The following is a 20,315-nucleotide window of genomic DNA, read 5'->3' on the forward strand; positions in this document are numbered from 1 at the left end:
CACACAGACACACACACTAAAGTTTCCTCTCAGGTCCAGGGGATTCTTTAATTTCTCATTCTAACGTTCCCTCCGTCTGGGAAAGACAAAACTTGGGAGAAAACTTGAGACCTTTTTGAAACTTTTTTTGTAAATTTCTTCTCCCACCTGTGTGTGAGCCTTGGAGGTCCCTGTGGGTGACCGCCAGGAGTGACAAGCGTTTCTACGTCAGTGGCCCGGCTGCTGTGCTTGGGACTGTTTTTGCGCTTTTTGTTTTTATTTTTGCTCTTTTTTTTTTTCCGTGTCCTGGGAATAATATTATCAGGTAGAGATATTTTTCCTGTGGTGATACTTAAAACCTACAGAAGGGAAAGCTGGAAATGAAGAGAGTCCTCTGCGTGCTTCTTGGCATTTGGCTGGCTACAGTTGACAGGACAGGTAAGGATTTTGGATTGTTTTGGGATGTTAATAGTTTGCGTTGGGAATGGTCAATGTTTGTGGGGCATGACAAATTTTTGTAGAATATGGTTTGTAAGACATGCTTGTAGGATGTGAATATTACTTGTAGGACAAGGTCAGTGTTTGTAGGATATACTTTTAGGACATGGACAGTGTTTGTAGGACATTTAGGGACATCATCAATAGGAAATCTGATTACTAAATTTACACCATTGATAGGAAATCTGATTACTAAGCTTACAAAGATGTCACAATGAACAATCTATGCTCAATAAATCCTATATCTTTGGACAGGGTCACCACCACTGTGTATACACCAAGTATAATACTACTATAATCCCAAGCACTAATACTACTAACATAGCACCACAGATCCATGACGCCTGCCCATCAAGTAAAACCTACGACTACATGTTACACCCAAAACATAAACAAGGCAAAATCCTGACCGCAGCAGACCCTAGTTTCCAAACGCCTATAAACATCATGCAACATCTGTTATTATCAGGAAACGGCTTACACGGGATTTAGGACCATTACTCTATGATATACATGTGAGCTAATAGCGGAGGGCTGTTTTCATTTTTATAAAAGTCCTCACACATTCTCAGGCATTGCAGCTTTAACTACTTAACCCTTAACATATTGAGCATGACAGTGACTGCAAACAATCTGCAAACCTTAAGAATAATTTGCAAAAAAAAAATCCATGGTCTGTATAGCTGGTCTATAGTAACATGAAGTCTAGTATACACGTAGTAGTTTTCACAGATCATTCATCCCTGAACACAGTTTTACATTCCTGATCCTAGAGACGATGTATTACATTACCCCATATTCATACAATCTGCGAATTCCCATTCCTATGCATTACCTCATTAACCAGTTCACCCTTGAATGGGCCACTTGACTTTCATGATAGCCACACTTTTTTACAATGGCAAATTCTACGTATGTACTCATCACAGTTAAAACCCACGTGTCATGTGACCCCCAACTTTTTAAAAAAATTCACCTATGTATTCTTGTGGACCATTATATCTCAATTTATATATCTGATCTTCATCAGCTCATTTATGGATCTGCGTTGTCTTACCTTTATAATTCCATCTGAAAATGTACCTATATAGAAAGCAATGAGAATTCCAAATTCTAGACTAGATAATATAATAATTCCATCTGTGATGCTATATAATCAGATATTAAATCCGTTTATTAGAATACATAATCTGACAAATCCATCTATAAAATGAGATGACCTGACAATTCTATCTGAATAGATAATATAATTCCATCTATGAGACTAGATAATTTGACAATCCAGGTAGTCTGCCCAATCCATTAATGAAACTATATAATATGACAATTCCACAAATCCATGTGAATAGATATTGTAAGAATTTCATCTATGAGAATAGATCACATAACATTTCTATCTGAATAGAACATCTGACAATTCCCTATGACTACATAATGTAATAATTCCATCCACAATAATAGATAATGCAATATGAAGAGATCATCCGCCTGTGCCACCTATGAGACTAGATAAAATGACAATTCCATCAGAATAGATAACATAATTCCATCCATGAGAACAGATAATCTGACAATTTTAATAATCTAACAATTCCATCTGAATAGATGGATATCTATAAAAATAATCTGACAATTCCACCTATGGGACTAGGTGCTGATATTGGTTTCATTATTTTTTTCTGGAACTGAATATGTAACTTTCCCAGTCTTTGAAGTCAAAGTTATGAACCAAACCAGTCATTTCAATCACAAAATTCACATTTTTATGAAAATGTAAATATATAAACCCATTTTATCACAATGAAATCCATATACAAAGCCATATAATAACTAATCTCAGCTGTGGCACATTCCATTCATTTCTTTTGGTATGTTAAAAATGCAGCAGTGCTGAGTTTGTCAGGTTTAGCAGGGCTGAGTTTGTCATTTGACAGCATAGAATATGTTAGTTGACTGACCAATCCATCTCTGCTACAACTGCACCTGGACGGCTCTGAAACCATGCATGATAAAATAAGTCTGTAAAGACTTTGCCGTGGATGAAATGTCGCGTGTAAATTATGGGTAGTCAGGTTATTCTTTCAGAGAATCGGAGAAAATCTGGCGTTTGTCTTTGTGGACTTTCATGGGATGAACAATTAGCCAAATAGGAAAGACTGCCATATGTATATAGTGATACAAGGGAGTGGAAGTCATCTGGCATTATCAGTCATGGGCACCTTCCCTACTACTATGGCCAGGATACACTTGCCCTGTTTGCACTTGAGTAGCACTTCCATCTTTATACACCATATTAGAAGGCCTTCACATTTGCCTCCTTTTATCTGTTCTGGTCCAGTCCTTCTGTACTCAGACAACAATGGATCTCAAGGTACCCCAATGACTTTAGTGGGCTCCTTCAGGTGTATGTGGTTTTCCCTTGACATGCTTGAAGAACTTTTTCATCTGCAATTTCAGGCAGACTCTGAGATGTGATGAACACCGGCACATATGTAAACATAGCTTAGATCATTATGAATATATGGACACAAATTTGTACAGACTTTTTAGTTCTTGGAACAAATATTGAGTTTGCCTCAACCTCAGCACCTATAACCCCCACTCCCCAGCTATGACCCTGCAAGACTGGTCCCCAGCTATGACCCTGTATGGCCACCCCCCAGCTGAGACCCTACTTGGCGCTTCATCACGTTTTATATATCATATCTTCCATATCTCATCCACATTTGTCATAACACTCGTTAGTTTATAGCACCAGTAAGACTCATACACTATATACTGTACCCTTTATCCTGTACACTAGGTCAATATTACAGTCCACCGATGGTTGTAAAGACACCCTATTACCATACTATCCACCCTGTGTCAGCACTTCATAGCACACCCCCAACCCCATCATATCACCATTCAAATAGCCTGTTATCAGCCTATAAGATCAAGGAAGAGTACGGTTATCCAACACCCCATTATCATTCCTTGTGTTCTTTATCCACTTCATTATAACCTTCCCTGAACCATACAGTGTTATTATAACCATGTGAACATAACACTTGCATGTTCTCAGGCTCGGACTGGTCTACCAGGTTACTAGAATATCCTCTAATGGTTAAAGACAACCTCATTTGGTGACTTTGGAGCCCATTTTCTGCAATTTCTTATGGACGAAATCCCAAATAACATGTTAGATCTTATTGATATGTTCTGTATTTACAAGGATACTATCAAAGTGCACTTTTTCTGTATTGATAGAGGGTGACTCTTATATTAAAGACGTAGTCCCATCGAGTGATGGCTTCATATGCTACCCCATCATCATCAACAGGGACCTTCACTGATCCTGAAAATGAAGGGTTTGTGTTTTCTCTGTATGGTCATACCCTGGACCCCCCACTGATCATTAAGTGATTACATATCTTAGACGGGCATATATTTTTCCGAAGAGTCCAAGCTATGTAGTGAACCTTCCCCGTGACCTCCTCCCTATACATAATTATGGGCGACTGTATTATCCCACTGCATTTCTGGTAAAGCCCATTTATTATGGATCCAATGGGAATGAGCACCGGTAACAATAACGAACTGGTATAAATGAGATAATAATTAGAAGGATCATCACTGAGGAAATTGATTGAGGAAACATTACCTGGGCACGTATCACATTACATCCATACTGTAGCAATATCCTTAATGACTCCGTATATATGGGCCAACGTCTACTAAATCACCTACTCATACAGCTCTGACAATGTTCCTACAAAGTGATGCTGGTGGTAGAAAAATAGAAATAGTTTAAAAACTTTGCAGAATTTTAATAGATTTTCTCTAACCATTTCAGTGGCGATAGTCTATTGTCTTGACCAGTGGACACGACCATGAATCCAGGAACTTTCTATGGTCTGGGACTTGTCAGAAGCTCAACCATGATTTCCTTATTATGGACAGGTTATCAGGCAGGAACACTATTAAAAGTGTATGGGCACATTTAGTACTGCAGCATTTTGATGAGTTCTGTGGTCTCTTCACTACTGACCAAGAAGAGCACCATACATAGTATAGTGGCTGTGCTTGGCATTGCATCTCAGTCAGGGGTAAACCTAGCTTTTATGCCGCCTGAGGCGGACGACAGAAAGCTGCCCCCCCCCCCCCCCCCGGAGTAGGGGGTGGGGTGGGGTGGAGGGGGCGGAGCGAAGGGGGGCAGGGTGAAGGGGACGGGGCGGCGTTACCAGGCAGAGAGTGTGATGTTGTTATAAGTATGTTCTGTTCTGCTTACTTATTCTGCTTTGTCTGCCTAGCAACAGTGAGGTAGTAATGGAGGAGGAGCTGAGCTTAGGGGGAGGAGTTGTTAGACAGGGAGCCATGATGGAAGCATGGAATAAAGTGTTCTGATCTATAAAAGTAACCATCTCATAGTGGAGTTATTCCAGAAGACCTGCATCCTCACTACAACACTACAGAAAGCAGGCAGGGAGAGGACCTTCTCTCTGCCTGAGCGTGAGGGGAGGCCGGTGGAGCAGCGCTGCGTCCACAGGGCCTCCCCAATCCACCGCTTGCTTCCCATGCCAAGGGCACGGCATAGCGCCGCCTGAAGCGGTCGCCTCATGGCAGGTGCGGCGCTGATCTCAGTTACGTTTTCTTGATTGAAACTGAGTTGCAAACAGATTAATGCAACGTCACATGGCCTGTGCTGTTCAACCAAGTACCAACAACTGACTGGTGGAGGAGTCTTGGGTGTCAGATCTCAACCGATCTGATATTGATCAATATCTAAGTTCTGTAAAACCCCTTTAAACTATCCCATCAGGGCACCACATGTGCATTTGGGCTAGGCAGCAATATGGCATATGGAGGTATTAGGTAATCTAGGTATTGTTCTATCCTTCTCCCACTATTATGTATATAAATACCCCACATATGTGTTCGTTCAGGAGATACCGTATTTCAGGCCTAATTTCTCAAAGCTAGATAAACGGCATCCTGGCATAAATGATGAGAGATTATCTAAAATTCGGGGATTGTATTCAGAAACAGGCATTGAAAGGAGGGGACGGGGCAGTCCCAGTATCTGCACTTTATTTGTGGCTTATTAGTCTTACAGAACTAAAGTCTCCTTAATACTGTGCATCTGGAGGACATTTCACACAGAAAAGACTCTCAGGATATATGAAAAAATACCGGCACTAATAAGTAAAGAGAGTAAAAAAACTAAATTAGAGCATCAAACAGACCTGAGCGGATCCCTAACCAGATGTTCACACAACGTCCCATGAGAGAGCGCATACTGTTTATTGTTGGATTGTCCAGAGGATCTTGCTGGGTCCTGTATAATATTCCATATACTCAATGTACGATGTACCTGTAGATATAAAAATGTAATACCAGTCTGTGCCAACAGTGGGCGCTAAATCTTTTACTGTATGAAACGTTTTTTCCTGCAAATACAAAATCTAAGCGTTACAATAAATATTAGAAAAAAATGCAGCAAAGTAAGAAAGGTATAAGAAATAGAAGTGTTAGTAGTTTTTTTTGTTACTGAACAAAAGAGAAATGTAAATCCCATCAATATTTGGTGTGACCTTTGCCCTCGGTCTTCCATCCGTTTTACTTGCAGGTACAGGTTTTGAAGGAACTTGGCAGGGAGGTTGTTCCCGCCATCTTGGAGAATTAAGCCCAGACCTTCTGTAGATGTAGGCTTGCTCCAATCCTTCTGTCTCTTCATGTATTCCCAGACAGACTGGATGATGATGAGGTTAGGGCTCTGTGAGGACCATATCGTCACTCTAGGATTCCTTCAAAGAGCCAAGGCTCCCATGTCCCCTGCCCGTGTATTACTTCACAGCAAGCTGTCATTACACGTCATATACTAAACATCTCAGTAGCTTACATTAGGTTCACACTGGCGTTTCTGTCTGTTGTTTGGGTCTGATAGATGGAGAGCCCATCTGCTAAAAAAGCAGTTACCCATGCATACCCGTGGAGCTATAGACTATAATGGGGTCCGCCGTATATCCATTGAATTGTCTGCTTCTACCTGACAGTAAGGGACTAAATAGCATACCACGTACTGATTGTTCAGTAATGGTGAGGGCTAGAGAGAAATGTCCAACAGTGCCAGAATCAATGGAGCTGCAGCATTTTACCCTGTTCTGCTGTTACATGTTACATACGTTCCGTGTGTTCCTTGGAATATCTGGGTTACAAGATTGTGATTTTAGGATGTAAACCCCAGAATCCCTAGCGGATCAGGAATGACTTGTAAGTCTCTGTACTGCCTATGTAGGCAAATACTCTCCCTGATGTGTACGATTATCCCCTGACCCTGGTCTATAGTCTCTCACTCTGCCAAATCAGTATCCCTACGCTATGCTGAGGAGGCCCAATAGGTCGAAACAGCGCTGTCAATAGCTGGGAATCTGTTCCTTTTGGAATAGAAATACTAATTTGGCAATTAAATCCGCATCATGATATTAGACTTGCATGATGTTAAGGATGCTGCCCTGTAGAGGGCGGCGTACAGAGTGCACTGTTCTCCTAATTACATCCTGGAGAATAGATTTTCATATTTTTTACCCAGAATCCCTAGCGGAGCAGGAATGACTTGTAAGTCTCCGTACTGCCTATGTAGGCGAACACTCTCCCTGATGTGTATGATTGTCCCCTAACCCTTCACAAGTAATGATTGTAAAATAAGAATGAATATTCTGACATTCAGTCTTCTAATCCAGGTGGGGAACAATGATGTAGCCGGGTTGAATATCACTCTGCTGTGCAGTGGCCATGAAAGTTCACTATGAGATCATATAGATATGATCCCACTAATGCACAAGGCTCTGCCGGGTGTCAGACATGGTATAGAAGAGGTTTCTGCTCTGCATTTTTGCATTTGGGAACACTGCGATTATTGCAAAGAAACAAAAATCAGTTTTATGGAGTGGCATTGAACCATATGACCTCACCATCCATTTTAGGTTACACGATACAATAACAATGTCATGATGATAGATTGTCTTTAAAATGGTGTTGGAACTTGCTGAACAGTACACAGTCGGGGGCAAAGTCATGTCATTATGTTAACATGGTCTTCACTTCTTGAGTGTCTCTTACGTCTGGCTGCATTACTGGTTTTCAAATATAAGGTTTTGGATCCTGACCTAGTTTTTCCACCTTCCCAAGGAAGAAGACATTAGTTTCCACTATAGCGGAATTTGGGGCTATTAAAATCCTTCTCCATTAAGTTCTTGTTGATGGGCTGTAAATCAAAGGTCACTTCCATGTGAAATGTTTTAGGCAGCAAATCCTCAGCTTTGATCATAATGTTCTAGTTAAAATCCTAAAAGGAAAGGGTGATGAGAGCATGAGGCTGAAGCTCGGAAGGAGCACTCACTGATGGACAAAGGGGTTTTGTTGTATTCTTCTTACTAACATACATCAGTCTAGTAATAGAACAGGTTACAAGACTTTTATTCCTACATTTACCTATACAGATATGTCCTTCTTTAACACTTTCCATAGTTTGAGATTTCCCAATATAAGTGGTGTGATATAACAAGCTTTGAAAAAAGAGTCACAGCGATATCACCATACAGAGGTAATGCACACAGTGATGTCACTATATAGAGATAATACACACAGTGATGTCACAGTACAGAGATAATATACACAGTGATGTCACAGTACAGAGATAATATACACAGTGATGTCACAGTACAGAGATAATATACACAGTGATGTCACAGTACAGGGATAATACACAGTGATGTCACAGTACAGGGATAATACACACAGCGATGTCACAGTACAGGGATAATACACACAGTGATGTCACAGTACAGGGATAATACACACAGTGATGTCATAGTACAGAGATAATACACACAGTGATGTCACAGTACAGGGATAATACACACAGCGATGTCACAGTACAGGGATAATACACACAGTGATATCACAATACAGGGATAATACACACAGTGATTTCACAGTACAGAGATAATACACACAGTGATGTCACAGTACAGGGATAATATACACAGTGATGTCACAGTACAGGGATAATACACACAGCGATGTCACAGTACAGGGATAATACACACAGCGATGTCACAGTACAGGGATAATACACACAGTGATGTCACAGTACAGGGATAATACACACAGTGATGTCATAGTACAGAGATAATACACACAGTGATGTCACAGTACAGGGATAATACACACAGTGATGTCACAGTACAGGGATAATACACACAGTGATGTCATAGTACAGAGATAATACACACAGAGATGTCACAGTACGTGGGTTAATACACACAGTGATGTCACAGTACAGGGATAATACACACAGTGATGTCACAGTACAGGGATAATACACACAGTGATGTCACAGTACAGGGATAATACACACAGTGATGTCACAGTACAGAGATAATACACACAGTGATGTCACAGTACAGGGATAATACACACAGTGATGTCACAGTACAGGGATAATACACACAGTGATGTCACAGTACAGGGATAATACACACAGTGATGTCACAGTACAGAGATAATACACACAGTGATGTCACAGTACAGGGATAATACACACAGTGATGTCACAGTACAGAGATAATACACACAGTGATGTCACAGTACAGAGATAATACACACAGTGATGTCACAGTACAGAGATAATACACACAGTGATGTCACAGTACAGGGATAATACACACAGTGATGTGACAGTACAGAGATAATACACACAGTGATGTCACAGTACAGAGATAATACACACAGTGATGTCACAGTACAGAGATAATGTACACAGTGATGTCACAGTACAGGGATAATACACACAGTGATGTCACAGTACAGGGATAATACACAGTGATGTCACAGTACAGAGATAATACACACAGTGATGTCACAGTACAGAGATAATACACGCAGTGACCTCTCTGTACCAGAATAATACTCCTGTGATGCCACAGTAGAGGGATAATAAAAATAACTTACGTGATGCAACAGGGATACTATACAGAATGTAGGTATTACATAGTACTTGATGCTTCACCTCTATTATATTTACTTTTCGAAACCTATTACTTGTCCTTTTGTATCTCCTTTGAACATGAAGATTTTAGTAGAGTCCTTTACTCCAGATTCGGTACCAGAACCTTTTTAATAATTTCTGAAGGCCAGAAGAAACACGCATAATCCAAGGATGTTCAGCAGGTTGTGAGGGGTGGATAGGGGAAATTAGTTATTTTCAGTACACATATAATGTATTGGCATATGTATGTCTTATATATACACCTCAATTTGTAGCAACACTTAAAGGGCTTATATCTTTGGAGTGGCTGAACAGATGTGGATAAACCACATAGCGTTCAGAGTGACGGCTCCGATCAGATAATTTATGTCATACGGCTTTTCAGACCTGGGGGCAGTCTAGGAAATGTATGCGCTGCTCAATAGTGGACTGTGACAATGAATCTGGAAGATATTGGGTCCAGTGTTAAGATCAGTGACGATGGTGTGAATAAGGTTGTGAAGATTGTGATGAGTGAACTCTAACTAGTCCCCAGAGTATAATCATCTCACTTCTTCTGGTTCTATCTGAACTTGTTCAACCCAAAATGAATCAGGAACCCAAGCCACCAGAACCCGGAACTAAACAAATCTTAAGAGGTTTGCCCATCTCATGTAATGTGGAAGATTTACTAATCTAGTCTAAGCTACACTGCATAGATTTAGACTGGACTCTCAGAAGATGCAATAGAATTATCACAATATCTGGTGCCAAGTGATAAATTTGGTGCACCAGATATTGGACTGATATTGGATATTTTTGGACGGTCTACCCTACAGTACGTTTGTACCATCTCTAATCTGGTTTATGGGGCACCAGAATTTGGCACACATTGTCGCATCCTAAGCCACACCCAATCTTGACAATCCACACCGTATTCTGAGAAGGTGAATAAAATGTCTACAACAGGTATACACCATGCCCGACATGTAGGCCAATTTTTGGTGCAAATGAAGACGCCATTCTTGTACCTCTAGCTTAGCAGATCTCCTCCAATATGAGTTTACCAGGTACAATACAACAGCTGTACAACGTCACGTAAAAGTTTTCTGCTGGCTTTAACAGCTGTCGGTGATATCTCAATGAAATCCAAGCATGTCGGCACTTCAGTATGCTGGTGGTAGTAGTAAGTCAGTAGCAAAGCCATACCTGTCAGGAGGAGTACAGTCAGTATACTTCATGGAGTATAAAGTAATATACATATATAAAAATTACGACCAACCTGGTTCTACCCCATTAATCCCGGCCAGTGCCGGTCCTGTCTGTACATTGAAGTATGAGTTAGTGCAGTACACTCTGTAATTCCCTATGCTTTCTGGTGAGTATTATGTTGCAGAGTCTGTGAGTCACTGAATCCCATTATGTTCTTCACGTCTTGATACATACACCCTAGACTGCAATGCTTTCTGAGTCATTTGCGGCCATATGGATTACAAAGATTCCCTTTGTCAGCTGATACATTTCTCCTTTGGAATTCTATAGCGCAGTGTAATGAGTAATATTCTATGGCATAGTTTCATGATTTCGGCAATAAAATGCAAACCACAAAATATTATCTAATAAGGCTGTCTGTGCTTCATGTCAAAGGTATTGAGATTTTTGGGAATTCATCCTTAAATACCCTGATATTTTATATGTTCCCTACTGTTCTGCTCTACTTTTCTAGCATACCTGATACTATTACATAGATATTTATGTGTTTATTTTTTATTTTTACTCATTCACGGTTCTTTACATTCACTTTCACATGCTGTATCTTCCCAGTAAGCCAGTGGCCAATCATGTAATGAAATCGGCCCCTTCTCTAAGTGAAACTTTTTGCTTCAATAGGCACCGTTCCACTGATTCCGGCACAGTTGTAATTTTTCTCTAGCCCCACCATTCCTGAGCAATCAATGATGTCAGTTTCAGCACTAGATATGTTAATTAGACTCTGTACTGGAAATTGGGAGGTCTCTGACTGTCTACTCCAGCTGAGGATTGCCCACCTGACAATTAGCATAATGAGTACTGAACGCAATATACAGGATTGATCAGGAATAGAGATGGGTGAACTGCTTCATCATGAGCCAGGTTCAATCTCAATATCCCAAATAGTTTTTTTTTTTTTTTTTTTAATGAAGCTGAACAGCTGGGGATTCGTCAAGGACAAATTAAAATGGCCGTGGCAACATGCATTGCGGTATATTATTATACTCTAGGATCTCATTAGATCTCTGAGTATAATAGGTGGAGAACCAGCGGGGGGTGAGAAAAAAATAAACTTTTATACTCCTCTTGGTGACGCAATGTGCCTGGGGTCACATGGGCATGCCAAGCATCATGAAGAAGCTCCAGTGTAATAATTTCACCTCTGGTGGTATCCAAACTTAATAGACCTGAACCACCTGAACCCAAAATGAATCTTGGGAGGTTCACACATATCTATTCAGGAAAGGTGGGATGTAGAGAAAATAAATTCCAACAGTGCCAGAATCCGTGGCGGGATACCTGGTATAGAATTCTTATATACCACCAGTTTCAAGAAAATGTGTAATCAGCTTGTGAATGTCTTTAGAAGCCAATGAATATTTAGAAATACTTATATTGGAAATTAATTGTATATAAATTTTAACATTAAAGAGCTTGTCCATGTAAAAACAGAAATCCCTTTTAGCCATAAGTCAGCCTGGGGCATTGAAAAAAAAAATGATACTCACCTCACTCATACTCACTCCGATTCACTTGTCCCGATGCTCTGGTGTCCTCTGGGGGCGTTCCATTTCTTATGCTGAACGGGTCTCTTCCGCAGTTCTGCTGAAGCCACTGAATGGCCTCAGCGGTCACATATTTTATGTTACATGCCTGACACACAAAAGAAGGGCAAAGCTTATACTGGGCCAAGAGTAAGTTAGGTATCGATCATTTATGCCTTGAAAGGGTTTAGGAATATCCAGAGTGATAAGAGACTCCTGGTCCAGGATTCGGCCTCTCTATTTTATTTAAGGTAATTTCCAGATAAAATGGTACCATGCTGAAAAGTGAGCTAGGCGCCAAGTTTTTCATGTTTGATAATGTATCTCGGAATGGAAACCTGAAATAAAGCCGCGTGTGTTTGAAGTTTGCAGGTTATGTGTATTATAATACTGATAGAACAATGGAGGAATGTTCTGCCAAAGCCGCATTCAATGTCATTATTTTAATCATAGGGAAATTGAATTTGAAGAAAACTTTATCCGTGTCAGTACAGTGTTATAGGTGTAAGGCAAGGCAGCGCCATCCGTTGGTTGCACGATATCCATGTAGTATCCTGCAATTTCAGGGCATAACTCGATTTAAAGGAGTTCTCCAGGAAATACAGTTTTCTGAATGGAGGCTGAGGAAGGTGAAAAAAATAAACCCATACACTCCTATTCTTGGTGCTCCAGTGTCTACCACTGCGGTCCGGTCCAGCTGCTCCCGGAGACTTGTTCTGGTGGAATTCATCACCACACATGACTAGCCAAGGCCAAGCGGCAGCCTAAGGGGACATCACAGGTGACGTATGTGAGTGACATTCAGGTTCCTTTCCTATGGTCACTGATTGGACTCAGGGGCTCAGCACCCTGGTCGCCTCTGTGCTGGACAACCATGGGAGACAGGGGAGTGACAGGGACAGGTGATTATGGGTTTGTTTGTTTTTTCACCTTCCCCAACATCCTTGCAGAAAACTTTATTTCCTCGAAAAACTCTTTAAAGAGGACCTTTCATGAGTTGGAGCGCAGGCAGTTCTATATACTGCTGGAAAACAGACAGTGCGCTGAATTCAGCGCACTGTTCGCTTTCCCAATCTGTGCCCCCGGTAAAGAGCTTTCGATCCCGGTACCGTAGCTCTTTACAGTCAGAAGGGCATTCTTGACAGTCAGTCAGGAACGTCCTTCTCCACAGCAGCGCCTATAGTGCTATACAGTGTGAGCGGGGAGGAACGCCCTCTCCCTCTGCTCACAGTGCTCCTTCATAGACGAGTATTATCAGGAGGGGAGGGGACGTTCCTCCCTGCTCACACAGTACAGCGCTATAGGCGCTGCTGTGGAGAAGGATGTTCCTGACAGCCTGTCAGGAACGCCCTTCTGACTGTAAAGAGTTATGGTACCGGCACCGATAGCTCTTCACCCGGGGCACAGATCATGAAAGCCGACAGTGTTCTGAATTCAGCACACTGTCGGCTTTCCAGAAGTATATAGAACTGCCTGTGCCCAAATCCATGAATGGTCCTCTTTAACTAAACTTAGATGTAGCTACATCTTAATCTGAATATTATATCCTTTGTATATCATACTTTGAAATCTAGTGACCAACATTCTAGAACTTTCGATCCTACCTGGAGTATTACTCAATGTGGTCCTCATATTGGGGAGATACCTCTGGTGACTTTCCTCCACTAACACCGTAGTGGTGCTCCAAGGCAAAAACATCTGTTTTTGATTCACTGACTCCCTTTTACATTGAGATTTTGTTAGTAACTGATGAAGCTTTGGTCTTCCTATGCAGACAGCTTTACAAGTTTACAGAGGACCTTTCACCATTTGGGGCACATTCGGTTTAATACACCGCTAGAAAGACAACAGTGCACTGAATTCTGCGCTTTATCAACTTTCCCTTTCTGTGCACCCGGTGAAGAGCTATCGGTGCTGGTACCGTAGCTCTTCACCGTCAGAAGGGCATTTCTGACAGTCAGTCACTGGGTGGTAAGCAACGCCCCCTCTCACAGTACAGCGCTATAGATGATGCTGTGACAAGGGCGTTCCCGACACCCTTCTGACAGTGAAGAGCTACGGTACTGGCACCGATAGCTCTTCACAGGGGGCACAGAACGTGAAAACTCAATTCAGCGCACTGTCGGCTTTCTAGTTTTGTATTAAACCGCATGTCCCCAAAATGGTGAAAGGTCCTCTTTAAGAAGACTTCACATCTGGATCCTGGGTTCTTGTATATGGAGCGTCTTAACCTGAAGAGTATTTTTCAACATCTCCACCAACTTATTGTGTCCTTCAATAGATGCCACTCCAATGATTTTGGTGCATTTGGAATCTTTCTCTAGCCCCAACTGCTTACTGGCAATCTTTGCTGTTAGTTTCAGCACAGTTTTTGTCTCTACTGACAGGTGAGCAGTCCTGGGACAGTAGAGAGCAAAATTGTGCTGAAACTATTGCTTGCTCTAGAATGATGGAGGGTATAGAAAAAATTCCAAATGCTCCAGAATCAGTGGATCTAGAACAATCAAAATATCTGATTAGTTAATGGACATGGTGAAAGGTGCTCTTTAAAGAATTCAGCACATTGTCGGTATGTGCCCCAGTGCTGGAAATTTCGGTGTCATTAAATTCGGCACCAATATATTCCCACTGTCAGACGAGTGTGCCTTACAACTTAGCGTCAACGCTGGGCTGTGAGCAACGCCCCCTGAAAGTACAAGGCTATGCTAGAGTACAGTCAGGAGTGGCGTTCGTTACTGCGCAGTGATGACCCTAGGCAGTAAGGCTCACCCTTCTGAGAGTGGGGAGATAATGACACCAATATCTACAGCACTGGGAACACACTTGGAAAGCTGACAACGTGCTGAATTCCGTGAACTGTCAGATTTCTAGCAGTATATCAAGCCACACGTTAATGAGGATATGAAAGGTCTTCTTTAAGTGACACTTGACTTTTCTGGTTTTGAGAGGAGCTGGACTGTCAATTGCTAAAGGCGTAAGGTTAGAAAGCTGTATCCAAGTCTGCCAACCATGCCTAGCTTTAGCTATGTACTTTTTTCAAGCCAACCTGTATAATTGTGGATGTGCTTGTCACTGTTCGTAAGCATGGTCAACATTGACTCTGCACATGTTCATTTGTGGTCACCATCTAAAAGCTGTAGATCTAAATGACCATTTACTAAAAAAACAGGCTTTCATATTAGTATTAGAGAAGGAATTACCAATGATCAATACTGTAACAAATATTCATCTGTAAGCGGAAGACTTCACCTGATCAAAAACAATATAAAAATTGGCCAAATGTTCTTCAAAAAGTTACGACTTTCATTGTCTCCTTGGAGTATTGTTTCAGAAATTCTGAGCAGTCAACCCATAGAAAAACAGGTTGGTGGGTTCCAAAACTTAAGGTACCCATACACATTAAAATTGCATGGATCATCCCACTGGTTTCAGCAAGGAAGGCTATCTGAAGTGGATGTGGATATGTGCGTGTCTGCTTTCTATGAGATTTTACATGTTCAATCCTTTAGTTCTCTGGAGAGATAAACCATCAGGAGGTTCTGGCAATGACTGACTTTCCTCCCCCCACGCCAAAACTTTGACAAACTAGGCATTCATGTGTGTGGAGGGATCGGTGGAATAGCTTTCTGCTGTTCTGTCCAACTAGTATTGAAGGTGTATGGGCGGTAGAATCAAGAATTACTAACTAGCTTATTATATCTCTCATAGGGTCCAAAAAATCCTTGATTTACTGCTCTATTGTTTCCTTGTAGGACTTGTTCCAGTCATAACTTGGGTGTGTGTTTCCTGTTATCTCTTATATTACCTTGTACATAAAATGTACAAATTTCACATCCAGCATTACGTGATTCCTGTTTACGAGCATTTATATTTCTGTGGACCTTTGTTCTTTTGAGTATGTTTCTACCTAAAATGTTATGTATGGTCAATGTTACTTTTTCTGTTCCTATGAATTTAACATGATGGGTATGACTAAATGTACAAGAAAATACATTTAATGGAGAAGTCCAAGACTTTATATTAATGACATGTTATTGGGATATTTTAGCTCAGCTCCCATTCACTTAAGTCACTGTACTGTGTATGGAGCCATCTGCTTCCATCTCTGTATGCAGTGCAGTAATCAGCTGATCGACAGGCTGCAAGGTGTGGGACCCCCACTGATCTCATATTAACAACCTATCCTAGGACTAGGGCTTTCCTAGAAAAAAAAAAAACGTATTCGGCAAGGAGGCTGGGGAAGGTGAAAAAAAAAAAAGCCATACTTGTCTGTCTCTAGTGCATTCCTGCTGGTCCCGTGGTCTTGTTCTGGTAGAAGTCCTCGCCACAGAAGACTGCTAAGACCAATCAATAGCCTAAGGAACGGACATGGGACCTCACAGGTGACATATGCAGTAGATGTTCCATAGGCTAAGACCCCACGTTGCGGAAGTGCAGCTTTTTTGTTGCAGTTTGAGAATGAGAAAAATATAGGAAGTTCTTATACATCTTACTTCTGCTCAATTTACTCTTGGCTTTTGGTTAAAAAAAAACAAAAACAAAAAAAAACAGAAAAAGCAAAATCTGCAACAAAAAAGCTGCGTTTCGGCAATGTGGGGCATCAGACTTAAAGGGGTTGTCAAGCACAAACGGTTTTTGGCAAGGATGCCACATCCATCACGTGGGGCGAGGACTTCCGCTGCAAACAAGACCCCGGTAGTAGTGAGAAGAGGTAAGCATGTGTTTGCTTTGTTTTTTCACCTTCCCTGTTCTACTTGGCAAAAAAACAGTTTATCATGAACAACCCCCTTAAAGTGTTGGGCAAACCCTTTAAGCCATTAAGTGGACTATGATTTTAACATGTGTAGTATAGACAAAAGACACAGACCACCACATTCACCCTCATGAAATAAACATGGAGCCCTATGGTAATTTAGGGTCAGTCAAACCAAAACCGGTCTTGGCCTTATGCCCATAAAATGTAACCAGCTTTAATACCAATTCACCAAGTAGAGCGTCATTTTCCATAGGACTATACAATATGTGGAAAAAGGAGAGTGAAAGCCATCCATCATTATTTGAGCACGTGAGGTTGTTACATTGTATCAAAAAACCATAGTACTGGGGTTAAAAACTTAATCATAGGTTATTGTAACAGGACATAATCTCCCCTCAGTGTGTATAAGGTTCCTTGAACCTACTTGGAGAAGTTGGATCTTATATCCATAGAGAACATGAACACATCCATGTTTACAGGGAGTTTACCCCCAATCTCATCCAAGCCCCACCGATATATAGGGTAAGCTCATCTGAATCAAACCCTCCATTGCTAAGATATTGCTGTTTTTGTCACTATGTAAAGCAGTGGTTCTCAACCTTTCTAATGCCGTGACCCCACAATACAGGTCCTCATGTTGCGGTGACCCAATTCAGTTTGGAATGTGCGTCCATAACGGGGTGTGTTCCAGCTGAATAGCGTTGCTGCAGACAGTAGCGCAGCTTCTCAGTGGCTAAAGCCATCGGAAATATGTATTTTCTGATGGCTTTAGGCATACCTCCCAACTTTTGAAGATTAGAAAGAGGCACAAAATACGCGAGCCGCGGCAAATTTTGCTCCGTCCACTTTTATGTTGACTCCACCCATTCTCATTCATTTTTCATGTGCTCCCACACAGTATAATCCTCCTACAGTCACCCGTACATTATATGTCCTCTCGCTATCTCTCCCCCAGTTTCATATAACCCCTTCATCTGCCCCCAGTTTCATGTCCCCCCCTCCATCTCTGCCCCCAGTTTCATGTCCCCCATCTCTTCCCAAGTTTCATGTCCCCCCATCTCTGCCCCCAGTGTCATGCCATACCCCCCCTTCATCTGTCCCCAGTTTCATTTTCCCCCATCTCTGCCCCCAGTTTCATGTCCCCCATCTCTGCCCAGAGCTTCATGTCCCTCCATCTCTGTCCCCAGTGTCATGCCGTCCCCCCCACTTCATCTGCCCCCCACTTCATTATGTTCCACCTTAATGTTTAAAACAACAAAAAAAACCTCTTATACTCACCTTCCACCTTCCAACGCTCCCCCGCCGCTCTCTCCGCAGTCTTGCTCACTCATATTGTTGTAGGCGCGATGTGACGTCATCACATCGCGGCTACACTGCCGAAGCCGCAGCACAGCGTTAAAGCAGGAGCTGGCTGTGACAGCTCCAGCTTTAATCGCCTGTGTGTTAAACTCATCGGTGTCCTCCGGGCGCCGATAAGTTGAAACCGGGACATACCTCCCACTGACCGGGACGGTTGGGAGGTATGCTTTAGGCGACCCCTGTGTTTTGGTCGTTCGACCCCCACCGTGGTCGCAACCCAACAGGTTGAGAACCGCTGATGTAAAGGAACAATGAGGATGTTGCCGGTCGCCTCTTTAGAGCAATGGTAATGCCCTCATTGCTCAAAAAGCTAATTTGCCCAGATACATTATTGCCGATTATTTGAGCAACTGAGCCGCCAATTCACAAGGGGAACACATTGTTTGATTCAGATGACCCTAACCTATCTGTGCTGGATTTTGGTGACCGACTCCTTTTAATGTTATTGTGACCTTTGTTATTAATACATACCCAGGACAGATTATAAATCCAGAAGTAAGAAATAGACCCTTGTAGAAAGCCAAGCTGCTGGACCTGGGTCCTCTCATAGACCAGTTTGACCTGGATGGAATTATTGCTTAGGTTGTATTCAGATTTGTGCCAGGCATCCCATCATAGATGAGTCAAAAGGACAGATCCAGGATCTGAAAGGTATCAATGAACCGAGATGGATTTTCATTGACAGGATCTATTAGGATTCTGTTGTTTTATGGATAAATATACTGTAGCATTCTGCGCTATTTTTTTCTGTAATTTCGGACAGACTCCTAATGGCAAACAGAGCTTAATGCCAAATTCTTCTTCACCTGATTTTATGGTAAAATTCATTTAGCTCATGGGTTATGAAATATTCCAGAATGTTTCAGTGTTTTAGATCTTGTAACATCGCTCATTACATTACAATTCTGTAAATAGATTATCACATTTCCTGGATTGTTGGCTGCCATGTTAGAGGAGTTGTATATACAATACGTGGTCTATGTAATATGAGGTCACATTATGTAACTATGTTTGACTATCTTTATCATATCATTGACTGACTGCGGATAGAGATTTATTATACTGTGACCTGTGAACTTTTAGGCAGTGTGTATTGCACATACAGGAGACTGATAGACACTTGCTACATGTTTATGTGTAAAAATGAAGGGTTAAATGTAATGTAGGTAATGCGGGGGGTCATGATGCCAGGCTGCCTGTCCCTGATTTTTATTGGTGGAGGTCATGCCTGGTGCATGGGAAAAGAAAAATTGGCAGCTGGAGCGGATGTCCTGACCCCCCTCCCCCTTCTTCCTGCCACCCTTCTATCCCTGGTCTTTATTTAGCTCTTCTAATGGATAGGAGGAATCAGACAGCGGAATCTGTCACTGCCTGATAACAGATCAGGGACCCCTTCTATGGTGGCCGGCTGAGGGATATACAGGCTTTCTATAGCTATTTACAGTATGTGCTTATTCATGATATGAAATGTGTCTATTCACTTTAGATGTATATACTATAACAGCATAGCTGAGCAGGTGCATGTGAGACTATATGTAGTCTAGATAGGCCACATTTCACTAAAGCCTGCAATATCTGCACATATGTGTAGTCTAGATGGACTATGTTTCACTAAAGGCTTCCATATCTGCACTCTCTCAACTTCAGGGTATTATTTATGAACTTCCCTAATACGCTGTTTTGTAATAAAAAATATGCTGTAAAGTTGAAAAAATAAACTTTTGTCAGTCACCACTAGAGGGCACATAAGAGTTTATTGCATACTATTTATACTTTGAAATCCCTTTAAGTCCATTTGAGTTACTGTAGTAACTTGAGCCTGAAGCCCCAATGCAAACTATGTAACAAGGCCCCCACTTACTATTTGCTATCCATAATACTGGTCTCTTCTAATTTTGTAAGGAGATTGAGACTCCAG

At 41.6% G+C, this 20,315-nt stretch overlaps 1 protein-coding gene across 1 annotated transcript in view; it reads left to right on the forward strand.

Annotated features, from left to right (window-relative positions):
- Positions 1–293: 293 nt before the first annotated feature.
- Positions 294–20,315, forward strand: part of FLT4 (fms related receptor tyrosine kinase 4) — a 182,972-nt gene continuing 162,950 nt past the window's right edge. Inside the window, exon 1 of the mRNA XM_075274970.1 lies at positions 294–417. Coding sequence (XP_075131071.1) covers positions 360–417 — 58 coding nt within the window. The 5' untranslated portion in view covers positions 294–359. The remainder of the gene's footprint in view (positions 418–20,315) is intronic.

Source organism: Leptodactylus fuscus, chromosome 5, assembly GCF_031893055.1.
Source record: "Leptodactylus fuscus isolate aLepFus1 chromosome 5, aLepFus1.hap2, whole genome shotgun sequence".
NCBI classification, from domain to species: Eukaryota; Metazoa; Chordata; class Amphibia; order Anura; family Leptodactylidae; genus Leptodactylus; species Leptodactylus fuscus.